A 23,664-nucleotide genomic window follows, 5' to 3' on the forward strand; every position below is an offset into this window, starting at 1 on the left:
CCTTTCAGCCGCCTCTGTCTGGGGTTCCCTTCGTCTGGCCCCGCCCCTCGGGCTGAGCGGGGCGGGGCCAGGCTGTCCCAGAGGCTGCGGCAGGCCGTACAGCAGGAGCAGGTGGAGGGCTGGCGGCGGTCGAGATCGTGCTGCCATGGCTCAGCCTCTGGGTCCAGAGCCTCAGCTCCTACCTCTTCCCTCCTTGCCAGCCCCTGATGCCTGCCAGACTTTTGCCTCTGCTGGAGCCCCTGCCTGACCAGCTTCCCCTCCCTGTCTGGTCGGGATTTGGGGGCTGAGCTGTCTGGGGTCGCAGGGCCAACCAATGCAGTGCCGGCTCCCGCGGGGCCTGGCTGGAGCCCTCCTCACCCTCCTGTGCATGGGGCTCCTGTGTCTGCGGTACCACTTGAACCTGTCCCCGCAGCGGGTACAGGAGACCCCCGAGCTGAGCCAGCCGAGCCCGGGGCCCCCTGAGCTACAGCTACATGATGTCTTCATTGCAGTGAAGACGACCCGGGCCTTCCACCGCTTGCGCCTGGAGCTGCTGCTTGACACGTGGGTTTCCAGGACCAGGGAACAGGTGACAAGTGGGTGACATTGGGCCCTGGGGGTGGCCCCTGGCCTAAGGGGTTCTCAGAGGCCTTTCTACTGGGCTGGGGTCCCTGACTGCCTCATGGGAGAAGCTGCCCAATACCTGCCTAATCCGGGATCCTCTTCCTCTCTCCTTCCCGGCTTTAGGGGCTGTCTGCGGCCCTGCCTGTGCCCTGTACTGGTCCTAACTCCAGGTGCACCCAGGTCCTACCACTCCACCACTTTTGGGGGCCAAGCTGGGCCCCTGCTCCAGGCTCCCGGGTCCCTCCTGGGGGTTCTTCTATTCCTAGCTGCTCCCGTGGGGGCTTCACTCCTAGCTACCCAGGCCCAGCCTGGCATCAGGGGTAATGGTGGGTGTTGGGCAGCTGGGGTGGAGGCCTCCAAGAGGTCCTGACCCTGACCCGTGCCCAGGCCAGGCTGTCCCACCCAGGCCCTAGGTGCTGTCCTGCCCAGGCTCTGAGGGTGGAAGACGGGGAGAATGTCTAGGTGGGGTCTGTTCTTGGGGGAGGCATCCCTTCGGCCTTCCCGATAGCCCCTGCCGCTGTGTCTCTGCTGCCCCGGGTGTGCCGAGGCCGCCATGTCTGGCCTCCTGCGTTGGCTTCCTGCGGGCTGCTTCTGAGGGAGGGAAGGAGAGCGCATGCCACGAGGGTGGCGGCTGAGGCAGTGGTGGGCCAGAGGTCGGGGAGGCCTGCCTGGCACGTGGGATTGTGTGTGTGTGCGTGTGCTCACACGCACGGAGCTGGAGTGTGCTAGATGTGCGTGACAAGAGGCGTGTCTGTCACATGGCTGTGCGGCTCCGGCGAGCCAAGTCCCTTCCAGCCCTTCCTCTCCTCGCATCCAGTATCTTCCTTAAGCAAAGTTAGTGATGTCAGTGTTAGGGACCGTTGATGGGGGAGGTGGAGAACGGGTGTACACACACACACACACACACACACACACACACACACACACACACACACACATCCGTCCCCTCTTTGGCGGCTGGCTCAGTCTTTGGAGATAGTTGAGGCCTCCTGGAAGACCAAAAGGAGGGGGAAAGGATGGCTGGCAGAGGCCAGGCCCTCCTGGGGAGGGGCACCCTGCCCTGATTTCTGCCCTTGTAACTCAGGATTAACTCTTCCCCAGCTGGCCCCCAGCACCCCAGCTCTTCTCTGGGCCCCACACGGCTTCTCATCTTGGGGAGATCCTGGTTCTTCCTGCGGAAGCCGTTAAGGCGGGCCCTCCTGCAGGCCTTCCTGTTTATGCATCTGTGTACCCGGAAGCGTGGCCTCACGTGGTCCACGGCCCTTTCCTGTCTTGTCTCCATCACCGCGGTGGTGCCCTTGCCCCGGATGAGGAAACTGAGGCCAAAGAGGAGGAAGCTCTGGCTGGCGTGGTGTCACGCAGAAGGCCTGAGGGGACAGAGCCCAGTGGGACCTAGAACCTTGCTCCTGGCTGGGTGCTTTTCTTCCCTGCTGAGACTTGGGAGTCCTGTGAGGCCTGGGTCACTGGGCTACAGGAGAGGGTCCTTGGTCTTCAGCCTGGGTGGTTGTGCCTGGCAGTACCAGTCCAGCAGAGGCAGGCAAGGACAACCCCTTCCATGTCCCAAGCTCGATCCCACATGTAAATCAGGCGGTGGGGTGGGAGTGGGGGTGCTGGCAGCTATGCCACTGCTCAGGGCAGTAGATCAGGCGAGTCGCTTGTTTCGCCCTCACGGTAAGCCCCAGAGATTGGCCGTGATGGCCGTGATGTTCCTGCCTTACAGTGCAAACACTGAGCAGGGTTCGGCCGAAGTGGGAGATGATCCACTCAGCCGCACCCAAGGGGCGAGGGGCAGACTCTAGAAATCTTGTCCTTGAAGTTGAAAGAAGGAAGGATGCTGAGATGGAGGAGGAGGTGGGAGGACAGGGAGGCCCTCGCTCGCTACCCCACGTCTCTCACCCTTTGGCTCACTTCTCTCTGTGACCTCGGCCAAGGCCCTCCCCTTTCGGCCCGCAGTTTCCCCATCTGCACGGGGCAGGAGTGTCTGGACCGGGCCTGAGCTGGTTAACTGCAGTGCTGGGCGCCCGCCTGGCTGGTTAAGGGCGGTCGGGTGGCAGGTGGGCCTTGTGGCAGGGGCTGGGACTCGTGTGCCGGCCTTTGTCCTGGGCTGAGGGGGTGGGCTGGGGGAGGCGGGTTTTGTGCTCAAGGGGAGCCTTTCTCCTCCCTACGGTCCCCTCGTTGGGGGGAGAGGTGGCAGCAGCCCCACCACTCCCCTCCTCTGCAGCAGATGGTCCCCGGCCACCCCTCCCCTGTACCAGCAGGCTGCGTGTCCCTTTGTTTCCCACGGCTGCCTGTGAAGTTTTCACCATTGTCAGGTCCCCTCCTTAAACAAGTCAAATGCAGCCCTTGGCTCTGAAGAAACTCTGCCCATCGCTCTGTGCCAACCTTAGGATTCCCAGGGACTGAAAGCACCAGCCTCACTGCCCGCCCTCTCCCATATCCCCGCCCCCTCTGGACCTGGACTCCCCTTCCCGGCTCTCTCCCTCACTCTGTTCACGGCTGCTGGTGTTTTGTTTTGTTTTGTTTTTTTGAGACAGAGTCTCACTCTGTTGCCCAGGCTGGAGTACAGTGGCGCGATCCTGGCTCACTGCAACCTCCGCCTCCTGGTTTCAAGCGATCCTCAGCTTCGTGAGTAGCTGGGACTACAGGCATGCGCACCACGCCCGGCTAATTTTTCTATTTTTAGTAGAGATGGGGTTTTGCCATGTTGTCCAGGCTGGTCTTGAACTCCTGGCCTCAAATGATCCACCCGCCTTGGCCTCCCAGAGTGCCTATTCTCCTGCTTTATTCAGGCTTACTAGATCTTCACCGGGAAACGGTCCTCAGCCCATTTGGCCCATGCTCCAAGCTTGAGAGTGCTTCACTATCTGGTGGCTGTTTGGTGGCAAAAGTTTGTTGAGGGCAGGGCAGGAAAGGCTTGGCTTCTTTTATAGGATCCCTTGAGGCTGTGTTGAAAACCAACTTGGGGTGGGGGCAGGGAGCAGGGAGGCCAGGGAGGAGGGCCTGCAGCAAAGCGGGCAGCAGGTGACGACAGTGGCAGGGACTAGGTGGCTGGGCGGGCTGGAGGGAAGAGCAGCGTCCCAGATGATTTGGAGGCTGGTGAGCAGAATTGATGATAGGCTCGGGGAGAGGTGTGAGAGGAAGAGAGGAGGAGCGGGGAGTCTGAGGTTTTGGGTCCCAACCAGTGAGAGGGAGGAGCAGGTCTTGGGGAGAACAGGGGCTCAGTCCTGATGTGTTAAGCCCCCAGGAGACGTCATGGTTTCAGGGGATTTGACAGTTTGGAGCTCAGGGAGAGGCTAGGGCTTGTGGTGTCCACGAGTCTCCAGCTCCCTGATGGTGTTTAAAGCTGAGAGGCTGTGTGGTGTCACCGACGGAGTGGGCTTCATGGAGAAGCGGGCCAGGGCCTAGGCTTGGACCACCAACATTTCCCCCTGCGGAAATCCAGAGACCTCCAGCATTCGCTAAATCCGACGGTGGGAGACAGACCCCAGGGAGAGAGGCTCAGAGGGTGGATGCTGCCCAGGCCTTCCTGAGGAGAGCCAGGTGCCAGAACAAGGAGACAAATTGGACCCAGCCTGTGGCCTCCAGAATGCCATCGTCTGGTGGAAGAGATGGGGAGAGAAATTTCTGTAACCAGGGAGTTTTGCTAACTGCTGTTAGTGACAGGAGAAACAGAGGGCTGAGGAACACATAGCAGGGGCCCCTAAAGTAGCTGGAGGGGTGTCAGGGAAGGCTTCCTGGGGGAGGTGATGCCTGAGCTGGGAGCTAGAGGGTGGAAAGAGGGCATAGCATGTGCAGAGGCTCAGAGGTGTGCGCGCGTGTGTGCGTGCGTGTGTGTATGCGTGCATGCCTGTGCGTGCATGTGTGTGCGCGCACATGTGTGTGTGTGTGTGTGTGAGAGAGAGAGAGAGAGACAGAGAGACAGAGAGAGAAGCCCCAGAGGTGGACAGGAAGTAATGAGATCAGACTACATCAGGCAGGGTGGCCAGGTGGCCCCTCACTGGCCACACTTAGGGAGGCTGGCCTTTATCCCAAGAGTAGTAGGGAGCCATGGAAGGTGTTAGTGGCTGGTGGTGGAGGTGGGTGTTATCTGATTCTGGTCCCGGCAGGGAAACGTATCTGAGGGAATGAGGCAGAGTCTTGCAATAGTCCAGTAAGAGGTGATAGTGGCTCAGAAGCAGGGCTGTGGCCATGGGCCTTGGGAGACAGCCTGGCTCCCTCCTGCCCCTTCCTGTGTCAAACCTGGCTCCTGGCCTCCTGGCTTTCTATGCCTCGGTTTCCCCTGAAATACAAGTAGTTGAGCCTGACTTCACTGTCAACCCTTCCTTGCTCGTTCACACACAGTCTTGTTTTATTCTCATAGCCACTACTATCCCCCCTTTTTAGATGGGTAAACTGAGGCTCAAGGTGGGGACTGTTCTCATCTGAAGGGTTAATTCCTGGAAAGGAGGGAGGGGATTGTGGGTAAGCAGAGGGGAGCATTGCAGTTGAAGGCCCTGAGCTTCAAGGGAGGACAGGGTGGCCCCAGTGGGGGCTGAGAGAGTCTGGGGGCTTTAAAGAGGTGGGACACTTGGAAGGGGTCCGGAATTGTCCTGAGTCCTGGGCTGGGTCCCAGGGCCGGGGAGGCCCTCAAAGGCCCTTGATGTGCTCACTGGGTGAGAGGACCCACTTGGGCAGCTGAGAAGCTCTGCCATGTTGGGCCGGGCGTGGAATGGGAAGGACACCAGTCCCCAGCCTGGCTTGTCTTTGTCCCCAGCCTGGCTTGTTTTTGTCCCCAGCCTGGCTTGTCTTTGTTGCATCCATGTACTTCCTCTACCTCTCATTCAGAGTTTGAGTTTGGATTATGTAGGGGCTGAGCAGCTTTAGCTGCCTGGGAGGCGGTGGGGAGAGGTCCAGGGCCTGCGGGTTTGAATCTCAGCCTGGCACTTGCCAATCCTGGTCCATCACTCAGCCTGCTTTTTGTTGTCTGGGAAGGGAACAGATGACAACACCTGCCTTGTGAGGTTTGAGAGTCGTTGGGGGCAGGTGCATGTCCAATCTGGGAGAGCTGGACTGGGTTGTGAGGCAGCATTTCCGAGATGGCTTGCACAGGGGGTTTGTGTGGCTGTGAAGGTGTGACGTCTCCCTAGTGGCGTGGTGTCCCAGGGTGTGGGCGTGGGTCTGTTCACATAGAGTTTGTGTCCTGATAATGGGTTTAAGGTGGTTTTATGTGATTGTGGAGGAGCCGAGTGCAGCTGGGATTGTGTGTGTGTGTGTGTGTGTGTGTGTGTGTGTATGTGTGTGTGTGTGATAGAAGAGGGTGAGATGCTGCCCAGGTATGTGGCTGTGGTTGGGTCACTGCTCTGGAAAGGGGGTGCGTGTATGTGTTTAGACTGTGGGCTGTGTACACCCTGAAGTTGTGTGTCTAAAAAAGCTGGGTTGTATGTGTTGTATGTTGTCCTAAAGGAGCGTGTGACCATGAGAGGGGTGTGTCTGTCACTGGAGGAGTACAGAGTCCATCTGGGGCCTGGTGGGGGCTGTGGATTGGTCTGGGGTGCCCCTTGGGCTGACGTGAGTCCTGACCCCTTCTTCTCCTTCCTAGACATTCGTCTTCACCGACAGCCCAGACAAAGGCCTCCAGGAGAGACTGGGTAACTCTGCCCAGCCTGGGTGAGGTGGGGGACTTTAGCTGTTGTCCAGGAAAGCTGGGGTGGCTGTGCCCTGGCCTGAGGGTTCCCAGGAAATGGGCTGCCCACCCTTGGCATGTGGAGATTCCCCTTTGCCCAGGAGGGAAGTGGGCCTCTTCCCTGGAAACTGGTGTGGGCGTGGGTATGGGGAGGAGCTGTGCTGGACAAGGCCCTGGACACCTGAGTCCCAGCCCAGCCTGCTGTCCACTAGCTCTGTGGTCCTGGGCAGGTCTGCCTTCCCTGGGTCTCAGTGTTACCATGTGTAAAATGGGAGTGGGTGGGCTGCTCCAGACTCCCTGTAGCCCAGCCTTGCTCTGTATTCTGTGTTCAGGGCTGTGAAGGGGGGACCTGGGCAGGGTCCCCTGACTCCTCCTCACTTCTCCAGGGTCCCACCTTGTGGTCACCAACTGCTCCGCGGAACACAGCCACCCAGCTCTGTCCTGCAAGATGGCTGCTGAGTTCGACACCTTCTTGGCCAGTGGGCTTAGGCGAGTGTTCCTGGGTCTCTGGGGATAGGTGTGGTCTGGGCCCAGTGAAAATAACCCCTGGGCTTCCTGGGGTCTGACTTCAGCCGCAACTCCTCTAGCAGGCAGTGGGCAGATGGCCGGGAAGTCCAGCTGGGTTCCAGTCCTGACCTTCAGGATTGGGTATGTGACCTTGGGAAAATGACTTTTTTTTTTGAGACAGAGTTTCGCTCTTCTTGCCCAGGCTGGAGTGCAGTGGTGCGGTCTTGGCTCACTGCAACCTCCGCCTCCCGGATTCAAGCGATTCTCCTGCCTCAGCCTCCCAAGTAGCTGGGATGACAGATGCCCACCATCATGCCTGGCTAATTTTTGTATTTTTAGTAGAGACGGGGTTTCACCATGTTGGCCAGGCTGGTCTCAAACTCCTGACCTCAGGTGATTCACCCGCCTCGGCCTCCTAAAGTGCTGGGCTTACAGGCGTGAGGCACCGCACCTGGCCAGGGCGAGTGTCTTAACCTGTCAGCCTTGGTCCTCAACTGTGAAGTGGGTACCCTCCTCACGAGCTTACACAATATGCAACTTGACACAAAACAGATGCCTTAAATGTCAGCCTCTCCCACCCCTACCCCCATTCAGTCACTGTTGACTGACTGGGGGGGGTGCTTGGGGACCCTGGCTTGGAACCCCCCCAACAAGTTCACTGTCCCCATTTCATCCCTACAGGTGGTTCTGCCACGTGGACGATGACAACTATGTGAACCCAAGGGCGCTGCTGCAGCTGCTGAGAGCCTTCCCGCTGGCCCGCGACGTCTACGTGGGAAGGCCCAGCCTGAACCGGCCCATCCACGCCTCAGAGCCACAGCCCCACAACCGCACGGTGGGTCCCTCTCCTCCTCCTTTGCCCCTTGGCCCGCTGATCCCAGGGCCGGGCCAGTCCTGGGGGTGGGGGTGTGCTAGAGAGGTGAGAGGGGTTCTGGGTTTCAGGTTTGGCCCCATGTGTGTTTGGGCTGGTAGCTTCCCCTCTTTGACCCTCAGTCTCTTCCTCTGTGAAATGGGGAGACTGAGATCATGCAGTCGTGGCACAGACACAGTACATAGTGAGGCCCCTGTCCCCCAGGAACCATGGCTTGTCCTGGTCACTCAGGGAGCATCCAGGTGAGCTGAGGCTGTGTGACACAGCAGGGCTCCCAGCCACCTGGTGTCCCCATGTAGGTGTGCAGGTTGTTAAAATGCTGGAATGGCTGGGGGCAGTGGCTCGTGCCTGTAATCCCAGCACTTTGGGAGGCTGAGGTGGGTGGGTCACCTGAGGTCAAGAGTTCGAGACCAGCCTGAACAATATGGTGAAACCCCGTCTCTACTAAAAATACAAAAATTAGCCGGGCATGGGGGCGGGCACCTGTAGTCCCAGCTAGTCGGGAGGCTGAGACAGGAGAATCGCTTGAACCTGGGAGGCGGAGGTTGCAGTGAGCTGAGATTGCGCCACTGCACTCCAACCTGGGCGGCAGAGCGAGACTCCATCCCTCTGTCAAAAAAAAAAAAAAAAAAATTGCTGAATACTGCAGGGCTGGGTGATTGATTGCTGCTGCCTGAGCCCCAGAACCCTTCCCCACCTTCCCCTCCTTGGGCACCCTCTCTCTCCAGACACCTCCACTGGACTGTGACTGAAGAGTTGACACCTGGTACAACAGGGGGCTCTGTACCCGCCTCAGTTCCTGACCTGGATGGACACTGATTTGGGTTGCCAGATTCATTAAACAAATACGTGAAAAACCACTACATCCAGTTAAACTTGACTTGCCAATAAATAATGAGGCAATTTTTAGTATAAGTATGTCCCAAATATTGCATTGTTCTCTCCCTGTCCCCAGGACCCACTGGGCATCAGGTGTTAGAGTGGTCCGGGCCCTAGGGCTCCCTTGGCTCCAGGAAAAAGGCAGGTCGGGAGGTCCCTCTCTAGAGGCAGTGCCTGGTACAGGAGCTGGGCACACAGCGGGGCTCAACCTCCCTTCCCAGGTCACCATCTGCTTCATTAGGAAAACCAAGAGCAGAAAACAGAGCCTTAATTATCAGCAGCTAATCAGCCTCTGAGCCTTAATTAAATTCTTCTGGGCCCTAGGGCTCTGTGTATGAGTAATTCCAGGGGAGCCAGGGTGTCCCCCAGGCTCTCACACCACTGCTGGCCACTCACCTCTGCCTAAGCAGTTTGCCTCTGGGGTGGAGAACTGCGCGCTGGAGCCTGACTCCCTGGGTTTACACGGCAGCCCTGCCACCTCCTGGCTTTGTGACCTTGACTGAGGTCACCTCACCTCTCTGTGCCTCAGTTTCCTAATCTGTGAAATGGGTAATAACAGCCCCTACTCAAAGAGTGGTTGTGAACACAGAAGAAAGAATGAAATGAGGTCATCTATTCAAGTCCTTGGAATGAGACCTGGCACGAAGTCAACTCTAGAAAGTGTTAGTGATCTGAGGCCGGGCACGGTGGCTCGTGTCTGTAATCCCAGCACTTTGGGAGGCTGAGGCGGGTGAATCACCTGAGGTCAGGAGTTTGAGACCAGCCTGGCCAACAAATAGTTAAACCCCATCTCTACTAAAAAATACAAAAATTAGTTGGGCGTGGTGGCGCATGTCTGTAATGGGAAGCTGAGGCTGGAGACTCACTTGAACCCGGGAGGCCGAGGTTGCAGTGAGCAGAGATGGTGCCACTGCACTTGAGCCTGGGCAACAGAGCAAGACTCTGTCTCTTAAAAAAAAAAAAAGTGTTAGTGATTTGTACTGGACACAGCCCGACCTTTGTTTCCCAGCCACATCTTTCCTATGCACACTCAGGCCCTGTCAACCTAGGCCCACCTCTGTGGCCCAGGAGAGCAGATGCCATGTTGGGCAGCCCCTCCCAAGCCACATGGAGTGACGTAGAGACCTTTCTTAGGGGAAAGGGGCACGGTGGCCGGGTGGGTAAAACAACACCTGTCCCCTTTAACTGGAATTCAGCTGGACTTGAGTCTGATCAGTGACCTCACCACTCATAATTAACTATGTGACTTCGGGCCTCTGTTTTCTTAGCTATAGAATGGGCACAATAATGCCAGGTTGTAGCAAGACTCTAGTGAGATTCAAAATAAAGGGCTTTTGAGCCATGCTGGTTGGGGGTGGAGGGTGTCCTGGCTGTCCCTTTTCCCCACAACTGCCACCAGGCTCACTCTGCCCCTTGGCCCTCCTCTCCCTCAGAGGCTGGTACAGTTCTGGTTTGCCACTGGGGGTGCTGGCTTCTGCATCAATCGCAAACTGGCTTTGAAGATGGCTCCATGGGCCAGGTAAGCAGAGATCCAGGGGTGGGCAGGAAGGTGGGGAGGGGGTGGCAGCTGGGGTACAGGAGGGGCCTTTGCAACAGGAAGGGCTTTGAGAGTGAGCTCAGGAGAAGCTGCTCCTCATTCACGTGTGTTACAGAGCGGCAGTTAGTGGTGAACAAGCCACCTGCTACCTGCCCTCAGGGGCTGCACGGCTGAGTGCATGACGTGCCACTCACAGGCAAGTCATGTCATCTCCAAGAGCCCCAGTCCCCCCGTCTGCATATGGACCTGATAATACAGTGGCCAATGGTGTGGTAAGGGTTAAATGAGAAACTGTCTGGGCTGGCCCTGGTAGTTGCTATTTGCTGCCCTTTTCTGACTGGTCAGTGCCATAGGGGAGGTGAAGGCCAAAAGTAAGGGTCTTCAGAGGAGGGAGAAGGGCCTTCCGGGTGAGGAAAGAAGGGAAGGCTTCCAGGAAGAGGTGGTATTTGAGCTGGGACGGTCCAGTATACACTGGGCCATCTAAGGGAGATGATATTACTCCTAATATTATAAGGGGATCTCAGGGGTAGTGGAGGCCGCAGTGTGGGTGGGGGTGGGACACTGGTGTTCTAGAAGTGGCAAGGCCTGGCCTCTGGAGGTCTTTCCGGGCTGTTATTATTATTAACAGCACCATCAGCAGCCACTCCCTTGTATGGAGGACTGACTCTGAGCCAGCTCTGTGCTCCATCAAGAGGATCACAACACCTGGGGAAGAAGGTGGCGTTAGCCTTGTTTCTAGATCTCAGGCAACTGAGGCGCTGAGATTAAGCCAGTCTGAGGTCAGCCAGGTTCAAGGTCACTCAGCTGCTGGGTTTGGCTCCAAGGTCTGCAAGCCTTGCTACTACCCAAGCTTGTCCTGCCTTGCCCTGGCTGGGAGGGGCCCCCCAGGCAATTCATACTGGACAAGAGCGGGCTCATTGTCCTGGGGCATGTCCACAGAACTGTGTGTGTATACATGACCAGGGTCATCCGTGTGCCTGGAGTGCCCCCACCCAGGCTTCTGCCCACGTTTAAATTGCCTTTGTGTGAATTAGAAAAAGCCCCCTTCCTCCAACTCCTGCAGGTGCAGCTTGAGGGCATGCAGGCTGGGGAGGGGAGTACAGGCTGGATTTCCGTACCCACTTGCCCCTTGGCCAAGCATCCGGGGCACTGGCATTAATGGGGTGTGTGCGGCCGGTTGAAGTCCTTGCCTGGGGCTCTGTTCCTCTCTCCTCTCAGCATTGGCTGACTCCAGCCCATCCTGCAAGACTCTGTTTGGTGGCTTATGCCTGTAATCCCAGCACTTTGGGAGGCTGAGGTGGGTGAATCACTTGAGGTCAGCAGTTCGAGACCAGCCTGGCCAACATGGTGAAACCCTGTCTCTACTAAAAATACAAAAATTAGTTGGGCATGGCGGCGGATGCCTGTAGTCCCAGCTACTCGGGAAGCTGAGACAGGAGAATCGCTTAAACCCGGGAGGCGGAGATTGCAGTGAGCCGAGATTGTGCCACTGCACTCCAGCCTGGGCAACGAAGGGAGACTTTGTCTCAAAAACAAACAAACAAACAAACAAACAAACAAACACAAAAAAGCTGCCACCTCCTCTGGGAAGCCTGCCTGATTCTCCCTATACCCCCAGGCAGCATGCTTCCCTCTGACTTAGCACCACTCTTTGAAAGACCTGCTCTGTCTCCCTCCAGAACAGCGGCTGCTGTTGAGGGCAGGAAGCATTTCTTTCTTATCTCTGTATCCTCAGCCCTAGCATGGTATCTGGCACCAGCAATGAATAAATGAGTGAATGAATGAATGACAAGACAGAGAAGGAAAGGCTACATTTATAAAGGGCATCACCTTCCCATTCCCTGTTTAATCCTTACAACAACCCCATGAAGACATGGCCATTAGCATCCCCATTTCATAGAATAGGAGACTGAGGCTGAGGCTGCCCAAGGTTCCTGACTTGCTCAAGGTCATACAGTATGCAGGAGGCAGGTGCTCTGCTCTGCCAGCTTGTCCCAGCGGAAGGCCTTCGTGGGGTGGCCCACGGCTCTGGGTGTGGAGGGCCTGGGCCAGTGTCTACAGTCTGGCTCTGTCCCTCAGCGGCTCCCGTTTCATGGACACATCTGCTCTCATCCGGCTGCCCGATGACTGCACCGTGGGTTATATCATTGAGTGCAAGCTGGGTGGCCGCCTGCAGCCCAGCCCCCTCTTCCACTCCCACCTGGAGACCCTGCAGCTGCTGAGGACTGCGCAGCTCCCAGAACAGGTGAGCTGGCCTTGGGGCAGGTGGCAAATGGGAAGGGGGAACCAAAGGAACATGAGGTCTCCCCAGCCCTCCCTCCTGGCGTTTGAAAGAAACCTGGAACTCCAGATTATGGGTTTTGGCTGTTCCCTATTGATGGGGAAACTGAGGCCTATGGTGGCAAAGGACCCTCTAAGGGTACACAGGGACTCAACCCCTTCACCTCTAACCCTCAAGGATTAGCATTTGTGAAGCTGAAATTCTTTGATCTGGTCCTCAAATGCCAGGAAGGACCTGAACAAATGAGATGAGGTTGTCTTCAGGTTCCCACCACCCTGCTCCCCACCCATACCTCTACTCAGTCTTCCATCCTCCTCACATTCCTCTCGGGGAGCCCAGCTGGCTCTTTCCAATTTTACCCATTGGGAGCCCCCTCCTTCATCAAAACTCCCCTATCCATTGCTCAGTGCTGTTCCTGCCAACCCTCAGGTTACCGGGATGGAATGGGTCTGCGGGGGGATGCTCAGCATTATGTTAGGCTGGGGGAGGAGGGGGACCCCATCCCACCACCTGGCAGGTGATACAGGTCCAACTGGCTCTGCCTCGGAGAGGCTGCCCTCTGACGCTGTAGATGGTCCTGGCTGGGAGTGTCCCCGGGATCTCCTGCCCAACAGTGTGACAGAAACTCAACATGGACTGGCTAACCTGAAAAGGAAATGGTTGGCTCACATAACTGATAAGCTCTCCCCGAAGTTGGCCCATCCTCAGGCGGGCTCAGCCCTCATGTTGGTGAGGATGGCAGCCCCAGCTTTCCCCCTACTATCAGAGGAGAGCGCCTCCTTCCTTCAGATCCCAGGGCTGGCATTCATTGATTTGATGACTGGGCTTGGGTCACGTGACCCATCTCCTACCAGCAACTGGAGTTAGTGTTGATTGGCCAGGTCTGGAACTGGGGTGTGAGGTTGGTCCCATTAGGATGGCAGGGCCTGAAGCCAGGAAAGGGAGGCAGATTTGAGGCAGCCCAAACTAGGGCACCCTAATGGTTAGGGTATCCTGAGTACCCCCAATGCCAGGCACCATGCTGGGGGCCTTCCCTTCTTTTTTTTTTTTTTTTTTGAGATAGAGTCTCGCTCTGTTGCCCAGGTTAGAGTGCAATGGCACGATTTTGGCTCACTGCAACCTCCACCTCCCAGGTTCAAGCGATTCTGCTGCCTCAGCCTCCCGAACAGCTTGGACTACAGGCACCCGCCACCATGCCTGGCTATTTTTAGTAGAGACAGGATTTCACCATGTTGGCCAGGCTGGTCTCGAACTCCTGACCTCAAGTAATCCACCTGCCTCAGCCTTCCAAAGTGCTGGGATTATAGGCATGAGCCACCGCACCCAGCCACCCTTCTTTAACTCTCTGGTTCCTCACAATATTCACATGAGGTCAGTACTAACATTATCCCCATTCTATAGATGGGGAAAATGAGACCCAGCGAGCTGAACTGACCACGGCACACAGCTAATATGGGGCAGAGGGGCACTGGAACCCTAGCTGGGTGGTCCCTATGCCCACAGTCTTTAACCACTGTGCTCTATAGCCTCTGAGCTGAAATCATGATCCATGTCATCACTGCCTGGTGGAGTAGAGGCTCCGGGTGAAGAGGGATGTGCCAGGGCCCTCCAGTGAGTCTCAGAAACCTCCATTCTAGTCCAGGCATGCAGCTTACTGGAAAGCTGCCTTTTCCTGTTGAGCCTCAGTTTCCAAATCTGTAGATGGGGGTATTGTTCCAGCTTCTTAGGGGAGCTCAACTCTTGAGGGAGCAAATGGGATTAAGGGCATGGCAGTGCTCTTCCAGCTGTGAAGTGCCTTGGGGCGTGGAGTGGGCTCCTTAGTGAAGCTCCCACCACCAGCGGGGAATTTCAGGTTCCCGGGCAGCTTTCCCTGCAGCTTAAAACCCCTCCTCCACCTGTGCCAGGATGCTGCCCCCTTGGAGGGATCCCCAGTGTGACGCCCCAACACTCACTCTTCTATCTCCCTGCCCAGGTCACCCTCAGCTATGGTGTCTTTGAGGGGAAACTCAACGTCATTAAGCTACAGGGTCCCTTCTCCCCGGAGGACGACCCCTCCAGGTGGGTCTGGGGGCTGGAACCTTGGATGGGAGGAGTAGGGGCTGAGTCCAGGCATCCAAACATGGGGGAGCTGGGAGGGAGTGGAGTGGGACAGGCTTTGGTGGCTGACAGCACAGAGCTAGGAGTGGAGGGAGTGGATTTCAGTTTCTGACCCTGCCACTGGCTTGCTGTGTGACCTTGGGCAAGTATCTTGCCCTCTCTGGGACTCAGTCTCCCATTAGTAACACCTGGAGGCTGGCCATCATGGATCTGAAGAGCTCTCCCAGCCCCAGTCCTCTGGGGTTCTTTGGGAGTCCCTGGAAGGCTGAAATGCCTTCCCTGAGCACAGGCAATGCTCTCATGGTGGAACTTCAGGCTCTGGTGGGGGATTTTATTTTATCTCTTTTGGACTCATTGTTTCTTTGATACTCTTAAATGCTTCTTTTAGGCAGGTAAACGGTTGGAATAACGCATTCCAGTTCTGCCCAGAACTGGCCACGGGGAGATGGGCCACCCAAATCTGCTCCTGACTGGTCTAGAGCAATCTTGGAGCATAGCCTGTGATATGCAGCTTCCTTTCCACACACCAGCACCTGCCAGTTGTGGCTTTTTTTTTTTTTTTTTTTTTGAGATGGAGTCTCTCTCTGTTGCCTAGGCTGGAGTGCAGTGGCGCGATCTCGACTCACTGCAACCTCAGCCCCCCGGGTTCAAATGATTCTCCTGCCTCAGCCTCCCATGTAGCTGGGATTACAGGCGCCTGCCACCGTGCCTGGCTAGTTTTTGTGTTTTTAGTGGAGGCAGGGTTTCACCATGTTGGCAGGGCTGGTTTCGAACTCCTGACCTCAAGTGATCCACTTGCCTTGACCTCCCAAAGTGCTAGGATTACAGGCATGAGCTGCTGCCCCCGGCCCAGCTATGGCTTGTGATTCTGGCTAGGGGTGGCGGGATGGGGGTGGAGAGGAGTTGGGGGAGGGGACACATGGACTCTGGGCCCATCAGTCCAACCCCCAGAACTGATGCTTGACCCCCTTCCAGCATCTCTGCCAACTGATGGGCTGGCTTCACCTTGCATGCATCCAGCCATGGGGAGTTCCTCCCTCCTGTGGCAGTCTGTTCCATCTCTGGGCAGCTGGACTAGCCCCAACCCTTCTATTTCCATTTCTGCTCCTTGTAGTGACATGCAATGGGCCTGGGACCTGGGAAGGAGCCCTGATCCTGCCTTTGGGGACTGAGCAGGGACTCAGGGAGGTAACGAGTAGAGGAGGGCATGGGGTGAACTCTGGGCCCACTTGAGTAACAGAGACTTGTCCAGAGGGAGCCCTGGGGGACGGGGAGTCCGGGACACTGTGTGTGTAGGGGGTGAGGGTGAGTATGCAAGTATAGGCTGTTATGGGAGAGTAAGTCAGAGCCCTGATGTTGACTGGGGAGTAGGGGCTGGCCGGGGAAGGCTTCTCTGAGGAGGTAATGTGAAGGACCTGAAGGGCTAGCAGGAGTTCGCTAGGAGAAGAGCAGGTGGCAGGTCGCTACCGCAGAGGGGACAGCATATGCAAAGGCCTGATAGCAGGAGACAGGCCTTGACCTGCTCAAGGTAGGAAAGGGAGACTGTGTGACTGGAATGTGGAGAAGAGGAGGGAATGGTGTCAAATTTGGTTGGGGATGTGGCAGGGGCCTCTCCAAGGCCTTTGTAGGCTCTGTCTGGACGCTTGTGATGCTTGGAGGAACCAGGGCCCCTGGCCCTGACGTTCTTCAGTGCTGCCTGTCCTGAGGCAGAGGGCTCCCATGATGCTGAGGGCCCTTGCGGCCAAGGCTGCGTTGAACAAGTTGGATATTACAAGGAGACAGAATTTGGCTCGATATAGGGACAAAAATTCAAAATTCCAAGATGAACGAAGCTGCCTTCTACTAGGATGAGCTCTCCGTCAGCAGAAGTGTGTAAGCCATAGCTATGCTGACAAGAGGTTTAAGAATTGCTGTTAAATTTCCTCAAAGCCTGAAGATTCTAGAAGTCATAGATTATTGCCAAATGGGTCTGGAGCCACCTAGAGATTCAGATGCATGTGATCAGATGATTGGCCTCAGCTGAGGTCTCTTTATGGCTTCTCTGGCTTTTGAAGTTTCTCCAAACTAGCGGTTCTCAAGTGGGGGGGATTTGTCTCCTAGGGGACATCTGGCAATGTTGGAGACATTCTTGATTACTATGATTCAGGAAGATGCTACTGGAATCTTGTGGGTAGAGCCCAGGAATGCTGTTAAATATCTCGCAAGGCACAGGACAGCTCCACAACAAAGAATTCTCTGGCCCTAAGTGTTAGTGGTGTCGAGGTAGAGAAACCCTGCTCCAAACCATCTCTGTGGCATGTGTCCACCTAGGAGAGTGGGCTGAGAGCAGAAGTGGGGGTGACCATCCTGTCCTTTTCTGGTCTCTCTGCAGGTTTCGTTCCCTCCATTGTCTCCTCTACCCAGATACACCCTGGTGTCCCCAGCTGGGTGCCCGATGAATCCTGAACTGCTGGGCAAAGGTTGGGCAGAGACTTCTGGGTGTGCCTTGGCTCCCAAGGTGGCACTGCGGGTCCCTGGCAAGTGTCTTGTGATAGGCAGTCCCTGGCAGCGCCTTCGGGTGGTTGGCAAGCCCAGGATCTGAGTGGCAATTGGCACTGAAGGCACCCCAGGCCCCTGGGAGGTGAGCTAGACAGCCCAGGGGACCAGGCGGACCAGGTGATGGCCAGAGAGGCTCCAGGGGCTAGACTCCCTCTGGAGGCTGAATTGAAAAAGGGCAGGGGGCACTTGAGCTGGGCTGGGGCTCAGGGGTCCTAACCTTTTAGGCAGTGACATGGCCTCTGGGTGGGGTCTGGCTCTTGGCCTTGGCTAATGTCTCTCAGTCATTCCCCCGGGGCTCAAGCGCTGGGCCGCCCACTCCTGCCTCCCTCGTCTGTGTCCCGAGTTCCTGAAGGGACACGGGTGGAATGATGGCAGAATCCAGGGTCTGCAGCACCTGCTGTTGTTGCCAACCAGTCTCCCAAAGCTCCTTGCTCCCTACCCCTTGCTAACAGGACCAGATTTTGTTTGGAGCCTCAGCATGCCAGGGCCCAGATGATGGAGCGTAATGGGTCCCAGCCAATTGTGATGATCCTTTTTGCTCATTTCCCAGCCTCCCTTGCTGTTAGGAGCTACCATGGGACCAGCTCTGGCCAGAGGGAACTAAGCAAATCCAATAGAGATGTTTCTGGGGAAGGTTTTGCATGCAGCCCACTCCCCATCTTCCTGCTGTAAATGTGGGCGTGATGGCTGGATCTGGGGCAGCCACCTTGCTACCATGAAGGAAAGGCCAAGACAATCATCCACAGCTATTCCCTCCAGCATCTGGTTCTGTACGAAAATTAAATGCTTATTTGTTTAAGTCTCTCTTGGTCCAGTTTTCTGTTACATGCAGCCAAATTGTTCCTGACGGGGTATGGTCTTTATCTGTCTATCACAGTGGAGATGGTGGTCACTTTTGGTGGTGTGATATGATGTGTGCAAAGGCCATGTTACAGAGCCTGGCACAGAGAAAGGAAGGGCACAGTGGATGGTGACTGTTACTAGTGTGTTTGTGAGTCATGGTGTGTGAGGCAGTGCACAGGTGTGTGTGTGTGTGGCATGTACCTTCTACATGTGTCTGTGCGTAAAGATGTACATGTGGTTTTTTTTTTTTTTTTTTTTTTTTTTTTGAGACAGAGTGTCACTCTGTTACCAGGCTGGAGTGCAGTGGCACGATCTTGGCTCACTGCAACCTCCGCCTCCTGGGTTCAAGCAGTTCTCCCAATTCTCCTGCCTCAGCCTCCTGAGTAGCTGGGATTATAGGCGTGCACCACCACGCCCAGCTAATTTCTGTATTTTCAGTAGAGACAGGGTTTCACCATGTTGGCCAGGATGGTCTCTATCTCCTGCCCTTGAGATCCGCCCGCCTCGGCCTCCCAGTGTGCTGGGATTACAGGCGTGAGCCACCGCGCCCGGCCTGTGGTGTGTGTTTTTGTGGCTGTGTTGCACATGTGTACATGATGTATACATGTGAGCGTGTGTGCTGTGAGGTGTGGAGTGGTTCCTCCTTTTCTCTGCCCCCAGGGCCTGGGTTGGGGGAGGTCAGAGAATCAGGAAAGGCGGAGTGGAGACTCAGGGCTGAGGGACTTAGCCTCAGGTATCAGATAATGGTGCCAAAGTGAGATTTGACAGCCAAGGGCAGGAACTGAATAAACTCAAGTGCCCTTGGAATTTCGGATCCCAAGGAGGTGGATGGATGAATGAAAGTGATCATGATGAAATTTCAGGCATTGGTGGCACATAGGCAGGGGAGGGTTAGAGAGGGGAGGTCTGTGTCATGCCCAGTGATGCTTGGAGTTGGGGTCACAGTGGGGCTCTTGGATGGGGAAGTAGAAGGAGAGATCCCAAGGGCCAGAGGGGCCCTGATCCAGGGAGCCAGGGCCAGGGGCTCCACCCTTGAAGAATCAGAAACTGTCTTCTGGCTACATCTGTGTTGGGGGCATCTGGAGCCACTGAGCACCTGAAGCCTGCCCCTTGTTTTCCAGGGAGGAGAGGTCCAGAGAGGGACTGCCACGTGCTGTGGTCACACAGTGAGTTGGATGCAACCGGCCACTTGTGCTTCTCCAAAGCCTCGCTTCTTTCTGGGCTGGCCCAGGGCTGGGTTTATGGAATGCCAGTTGAGTGAGGGCAGCCCCTGGCCCTGCAGCCCCGTGGGGCTGGAATGGTGCCATCCACAGTCGCCGTCCTCCCCACCCCACCCAGGGAAGGCTGCTCGTCGGCCCGCATTTAGACGCGGCAGCAGATTTTCGGGTTGCTCCTAGATCCTGAGGGTCGGGTGGAGGGAATAGGACTCGGGCCATCTGCTGCCTCCATTGTCCCAGAATAGCTGGGGGTAGGGAGGGGGAGCAGAGTCAGCAAGGATCAGAATTGGGATGAAGGAAGGAGGGAGTCTGAGTTTAACCCTTTGCGTGTCTGCCTGGGAAGTTAGGAAGCTCCCTGTGCCCTGTGCTGAAGTGACCCATCTGGGCCCCAGAGGCAGGGACTGAGTGTGGGGTGGGGTAGCAAGGTTAGACCACCTAGTCTTGGCCTTGCCATGCCCCTTGGGCACATAGCTGCCACTGAGCCTCCTCCTGTTTAGCCTGAGCTCTGCCTGCCCATTTTAGGGTGCATATGGATGGGATACTTTGAGGACCATGGGTGGTCACTGATCCTTTGGCTAGGCGGCTGAGGGTAGGCCCCCATGATAACAGGGACAGAGAGTGACTCCAGAACAGGAGTCCTGGCCTGGGGCAGACATCAGAAGGAGCCTGGAGATCTCCTACAGGGGTCTGCAGCTCCCTCAACCAGCCCCTATCCCCAGCAAGGAGTGTGCAGGGGCCCAAGGTAGGTCTCCTCTCCTCCCAGCAACCTTTTTCTTTTTTGAGACAGTCTCACTGTGCCACTGAGGCTGGAGTGCAGTGGCGCAGTCTAGCTCACTGCAACCTCTGCCTCCCAGGTTCAAGCGATTCTCATGCTTCAGCCTCCTGAGTAGCTGGGATTACAGGCATGTGCCACCACGCCTGGCTAATTTTTGTATTTTTAGTAGAGACAGGGTTTTGCCAAGTTGGTCAGGCTGGTCTCGAACCCCTGACCTCAAGTGATCCGCCTGCCTCGGCTTCCCAAAGTGCTGGGATTATAGATGTGAGCCACCGTGCCCGGCCCTGGCAATCTTTTAATTGATGCACCTGCTCCTGCTGTGAGTGAGGTGGACTCCACCCTGGGAGGCTGGTGACCTATCATCTCAGCTTTGCTATTCTGTAAGTATTGATGCCAACAGAACTATAAACATAAATATCTACCATCAAGTGCATGCTGGGGGTCAGGCACTGTTCTAAGTACTTGACATAAATTAGTTCATTTCATTCCCACCTATTTGAAGTAGGTACAATCGTTATTCCCATTTTACAGATTGGGAAACTGAGGCACAGAAGGGGAGAAGGTCCTTGGGCCAGGTCATAGGTCTTCTCGGTGCCAGAGCCAAGGTTGGAGGCAGCCTGGCTCTGCAGTGGTCATCTCGCTGCGGGACAACTTTGAAGAGTTGGAGAACCTCCTCAGGCCTGGGCTTCACCCTGCTGCCCACCTGTGGCTCTATGCCCTTAGGCAGGTGGCTTTACTGTTCACTGGCCTCATCTGTACAATAGGCACAGTGGCTCCTATGCAGCAGGCTGTGAGGCTTTGAGATACTGCATAGAAAGCTCCTGATGCGGGGTAGTTGCTCAGTAAGTAGCACCTGTCTGTCCTTGCTGAGCTCACGTTCTCAGCAGTAAGAGGTGGGGGTACTGGGCTGGCCATCACCTCCACTCCCTACCTTGGCTGTTATCACAGCAGCCTCCTCGCTGCTCCTGTAGTCCTCTCTCCACTGCTCACTGGCTCCTGGCACAATGGCCTCCTTGCTTGCTGTGGCAGGTGCCACGTTCTCTGCCAGCACCAGTTCTTGCCTCTCCTTGTATTGCAACCCTTAGTCCTGCACAGCTGGCTTGCTCTTGTCAAGCTCCCATGTCCCACCTCTTAGGGAGGCTCCCCACTCCCATCACACAGCAGCCACCTGGTGGTCATCAATCACCTTCTGTTATAGTCACTCATAACCCGTCACCCTTGCAGACCTGCCTTCCAGGTATTTGTTTGTTGTCTACTCCCACCTGGCTGTGAGCTCCACGATCAGGAATCCCCTTGGTTCTGTTCCCTGCAGCTCATGACCTGGCATAGTAGATCCTCAACAAATATTTGAGGAACGAACAGAAACTTAAGTGAACGGACTTCTCAGATCTCTTCCAGCTCTGTCAGTGTTTTAAGATGCCACGGAAGGTACTGAAATAACTGAGGCAATGCAATGGGGCTTCCTGATGGAGGGATCAGGCTGGCAATACCAGAATGCACCAAGCCTTCTTAGTATCACCCAGAAAGCGTTCTTAGTATGCTCCAGATGTGATCCCATAGGAAGGATGCAGCACTTCCCAGGAAGTCCGCTTGCTAGAGTAATTGACCCTACATCACATCAACCCTCTGGACCTAAACGCCAGTCTACAGGAAGCAGGAGGACAGTGCAACACGTTAAATGATACCACAAGGGTTCGGTCCGCCACATCAACAATGAGGACAGTCTCACATGACGAAGGCCTGGTTTCCTCGACAAGTAAAAGGGCATAAAAAGGAAGAGAGAAAAGACTGTTAGAGAGGAAAAGAGATTTAAGAGATAAAGCACCAAAATGCAATGTATGGGTCGGGTGCTATGGCTCATGCCTGTAACCCCAGCACTTCGGGAGGCCAAGGTGGGTGGATCACCTGAGGTCAGGAGTTCCAGACCAGCCTGGCAAACATGGAGAAACCCTGTCTCTACTAAAAATACAGAAATTAGCCGGGCGTGGTGGCGGGCACCTGTAATCCCAGCTACTTGGGAGGCTGAGGCAGGAGAATCGCTTGAACCCAGAGGTGAAGCTTGCAGTGAGCCGAGATCGCACTGCTGCACTCCAGCCTGGACACCAAGACCTTGTTTAGATCTTTATTCAAACAGACGAACCCTAAAAAGGCATTTTTCAGGAAAATAAGAAAATTTGAAGATGGACTGCATATTAGAGGATCTTAAGGAATGGTACATTTTATTAGGTATGGTGATGATGTTGGGCTTATTTTTAGAAATGTGCTAATGTGTGAGAGATACATTCTGAAATATTAATGGGTGAAATGATCTGATGTCTGACATTTTCGTTAAAAAGGGGCTTGAGGGAGGAATGGAATGAGAATGGCAAAGTGGGGATGGCAGTTAGAGCTGGGTGATGGGTGCGTGGGAGTGCCTCATACCAGTCCCTCTACTTCTGTAGGGGTTTGAGATTTTCCATAATAAAAGTAAAATGGAATAAATAAAAGTGGGTCTGTGCATATTTCATTTCTCTGGCTGTGGCCCTCCCCTTCCAGTTCCCCCCTCCTCCACGCCCCACATTCAGGACCAGAGAACATCTGTTTTCACCAGGCACAGCTGTCCTGGCCCCACTTCCTGTTAGCCCCAAACACCCGGAGAAAGGAAAGCCAGGCCTTGACTCAACGCTGGCTCCTGCCTGATTTGCATTTGGCCTGTTGCCTGGTTTCCCAGAGGCCCACCCTGATTTCTTTGGGTTCTGAGCACTTGTCTCAGCTGCTCTGTAACCCAGGAGCACTTCCCCGGGCACATTCCTCTCCCTACTCATCCTCCAATAATTGCTCACCTCCTCTAGCAGGGGTCAGGGAGGTGAAAGTGGGGATGGGATGGGTCCCTGTGTCAGATGCATGGAACAATCAAGTGCAAGCCCTGCCCTCAATAGGGAGTCCCAATCCCAGTTGGGACATGATTGAAAACATAGCGGCTGCGCGGTGGCTCACACCTGTAATCCCAGCACTTTGGGAGGCCGAAGCGGGCGGATCACAAGGTCAGGAGTTCGAGACCAGCCTGGCCAATATGGTGACACCCCATCTCTACTAAAAATACAAAAATTAGCTGCGCGTGGTGGCAGATGCCTGTAATCCCAGCTACTCAGGAGGCTGAGGCAGAAGAATCGCTTGAACCTGGGAGGCGGAGGTGGCAGTGAGCAGAGATCCTGCCACTGCACTCCAGCCCGGGTAACAGAGTGAGACTCCATTTCAAAAAAAAAAAGAAAGAAAACAGCACATCATGTAAACAATGATAATCAGCAACCATACAGTGCAGGGAGGGAGGACTACATTCTGGAGGGTTCAGGGCATCAGGAATCAGGCACACTGATGTGTGAAGTGGCGATGTGTCTGGGTCCTAGGCCATAAGGAGATCTGAAGGAGAAGAATATGTCATACTGTGCCTTGCAGATAGGGCCGTGGAGACTCCAAGGAAAGATACAGACACTGGCTATGGTTATGATAACTACCGTTCTCACGTGCCTATGTATCTCATCTTGCAGGATACAGGCCAGGTATGTGCCTGGTGCTGTGTCTACACAAAGCAGAAGGGGCTCCCTCTCTCCCTCCCTCCCTTACAGTATCTGGCACAGTGCTGGGTACATAGCAGGCACTCCATGAAGACCAGCTGATTATTGAGGTCAGTGTTCAAACTCAGGCCAGGACCAAAATGGCTGGATAGAATCACAAGCAGTCAGGATGGTTGGTTAAAACAGATCCCAGGGCTCCATATTAGACCCTCAGAACCCAGATCTTTAAAGAAAGGGCCAGGGAATCTGTATTTTTACCTGCCCCCCACCCAAGAGGTCATAAGTTGCTGCTGGGTTACA

The 23,664-nt window shown here is 55.5% G+C and overlaps 1 protein-coding gene across 2 annotated transcripts; it reads left to right on the forward strand.

The window, feature by feature from the left end:
- The first annotated feature begins 50 nt into the window (after positions 1-50).
- MFNG (MFNG O-fucosylpeptide 3-beta-N-acetylglucosaminyltransferase) lies at positions 51-17,776 on the forward strand. 2 transcript variants are annotated; one of them, XM_030815605.1, is made up of 8 exons: positions 51-568; positions 6,182-6,230; positions 6,652-6,754; positions 7,454-7,607; positions 9,956-10,041; positions 12,139-12,304; positions 14,313-14,398; positions 16,809-17,776. In XM_030815605.1, exons 1-8 carry the CDS (start codon positions 314-316, stop codon positions 16,873-16,875), a joined length of 966 nt encoding a protein of 321 aa, XP_030671465.1. In that variant the 5' UTR covers positions 51-313; the 3' UTR covers positions 16,876-17,776. The 2 variants fall into 2 exon arrangements, with proteins under 2 accessions (XP_030671465.1, XP_030671466.1); XM_030815606.1 differs by lacking the exon at positions 51-568 and adding an exon at positions 4,134-4,202.
- The last annotated feature ends 5,888 nt before the right edge of the window (positions 17,777-23,664 follow it).

The sequence above is a fragment of the Nomascus leucogenys genome, chromosome 7b (genome assembly GCF_006542625.1).
Source record: "Nomascus leucogenys isolate Asia chromosome 7b, Asia_NLE_v1, whole genome shotgun sequence".
Lineage (NCBI taxonomy): Eukaryota > Metazoa > Chordata > Mammalia > Primates > Hylobatidae > Nomascus > Nomascus leucogenys.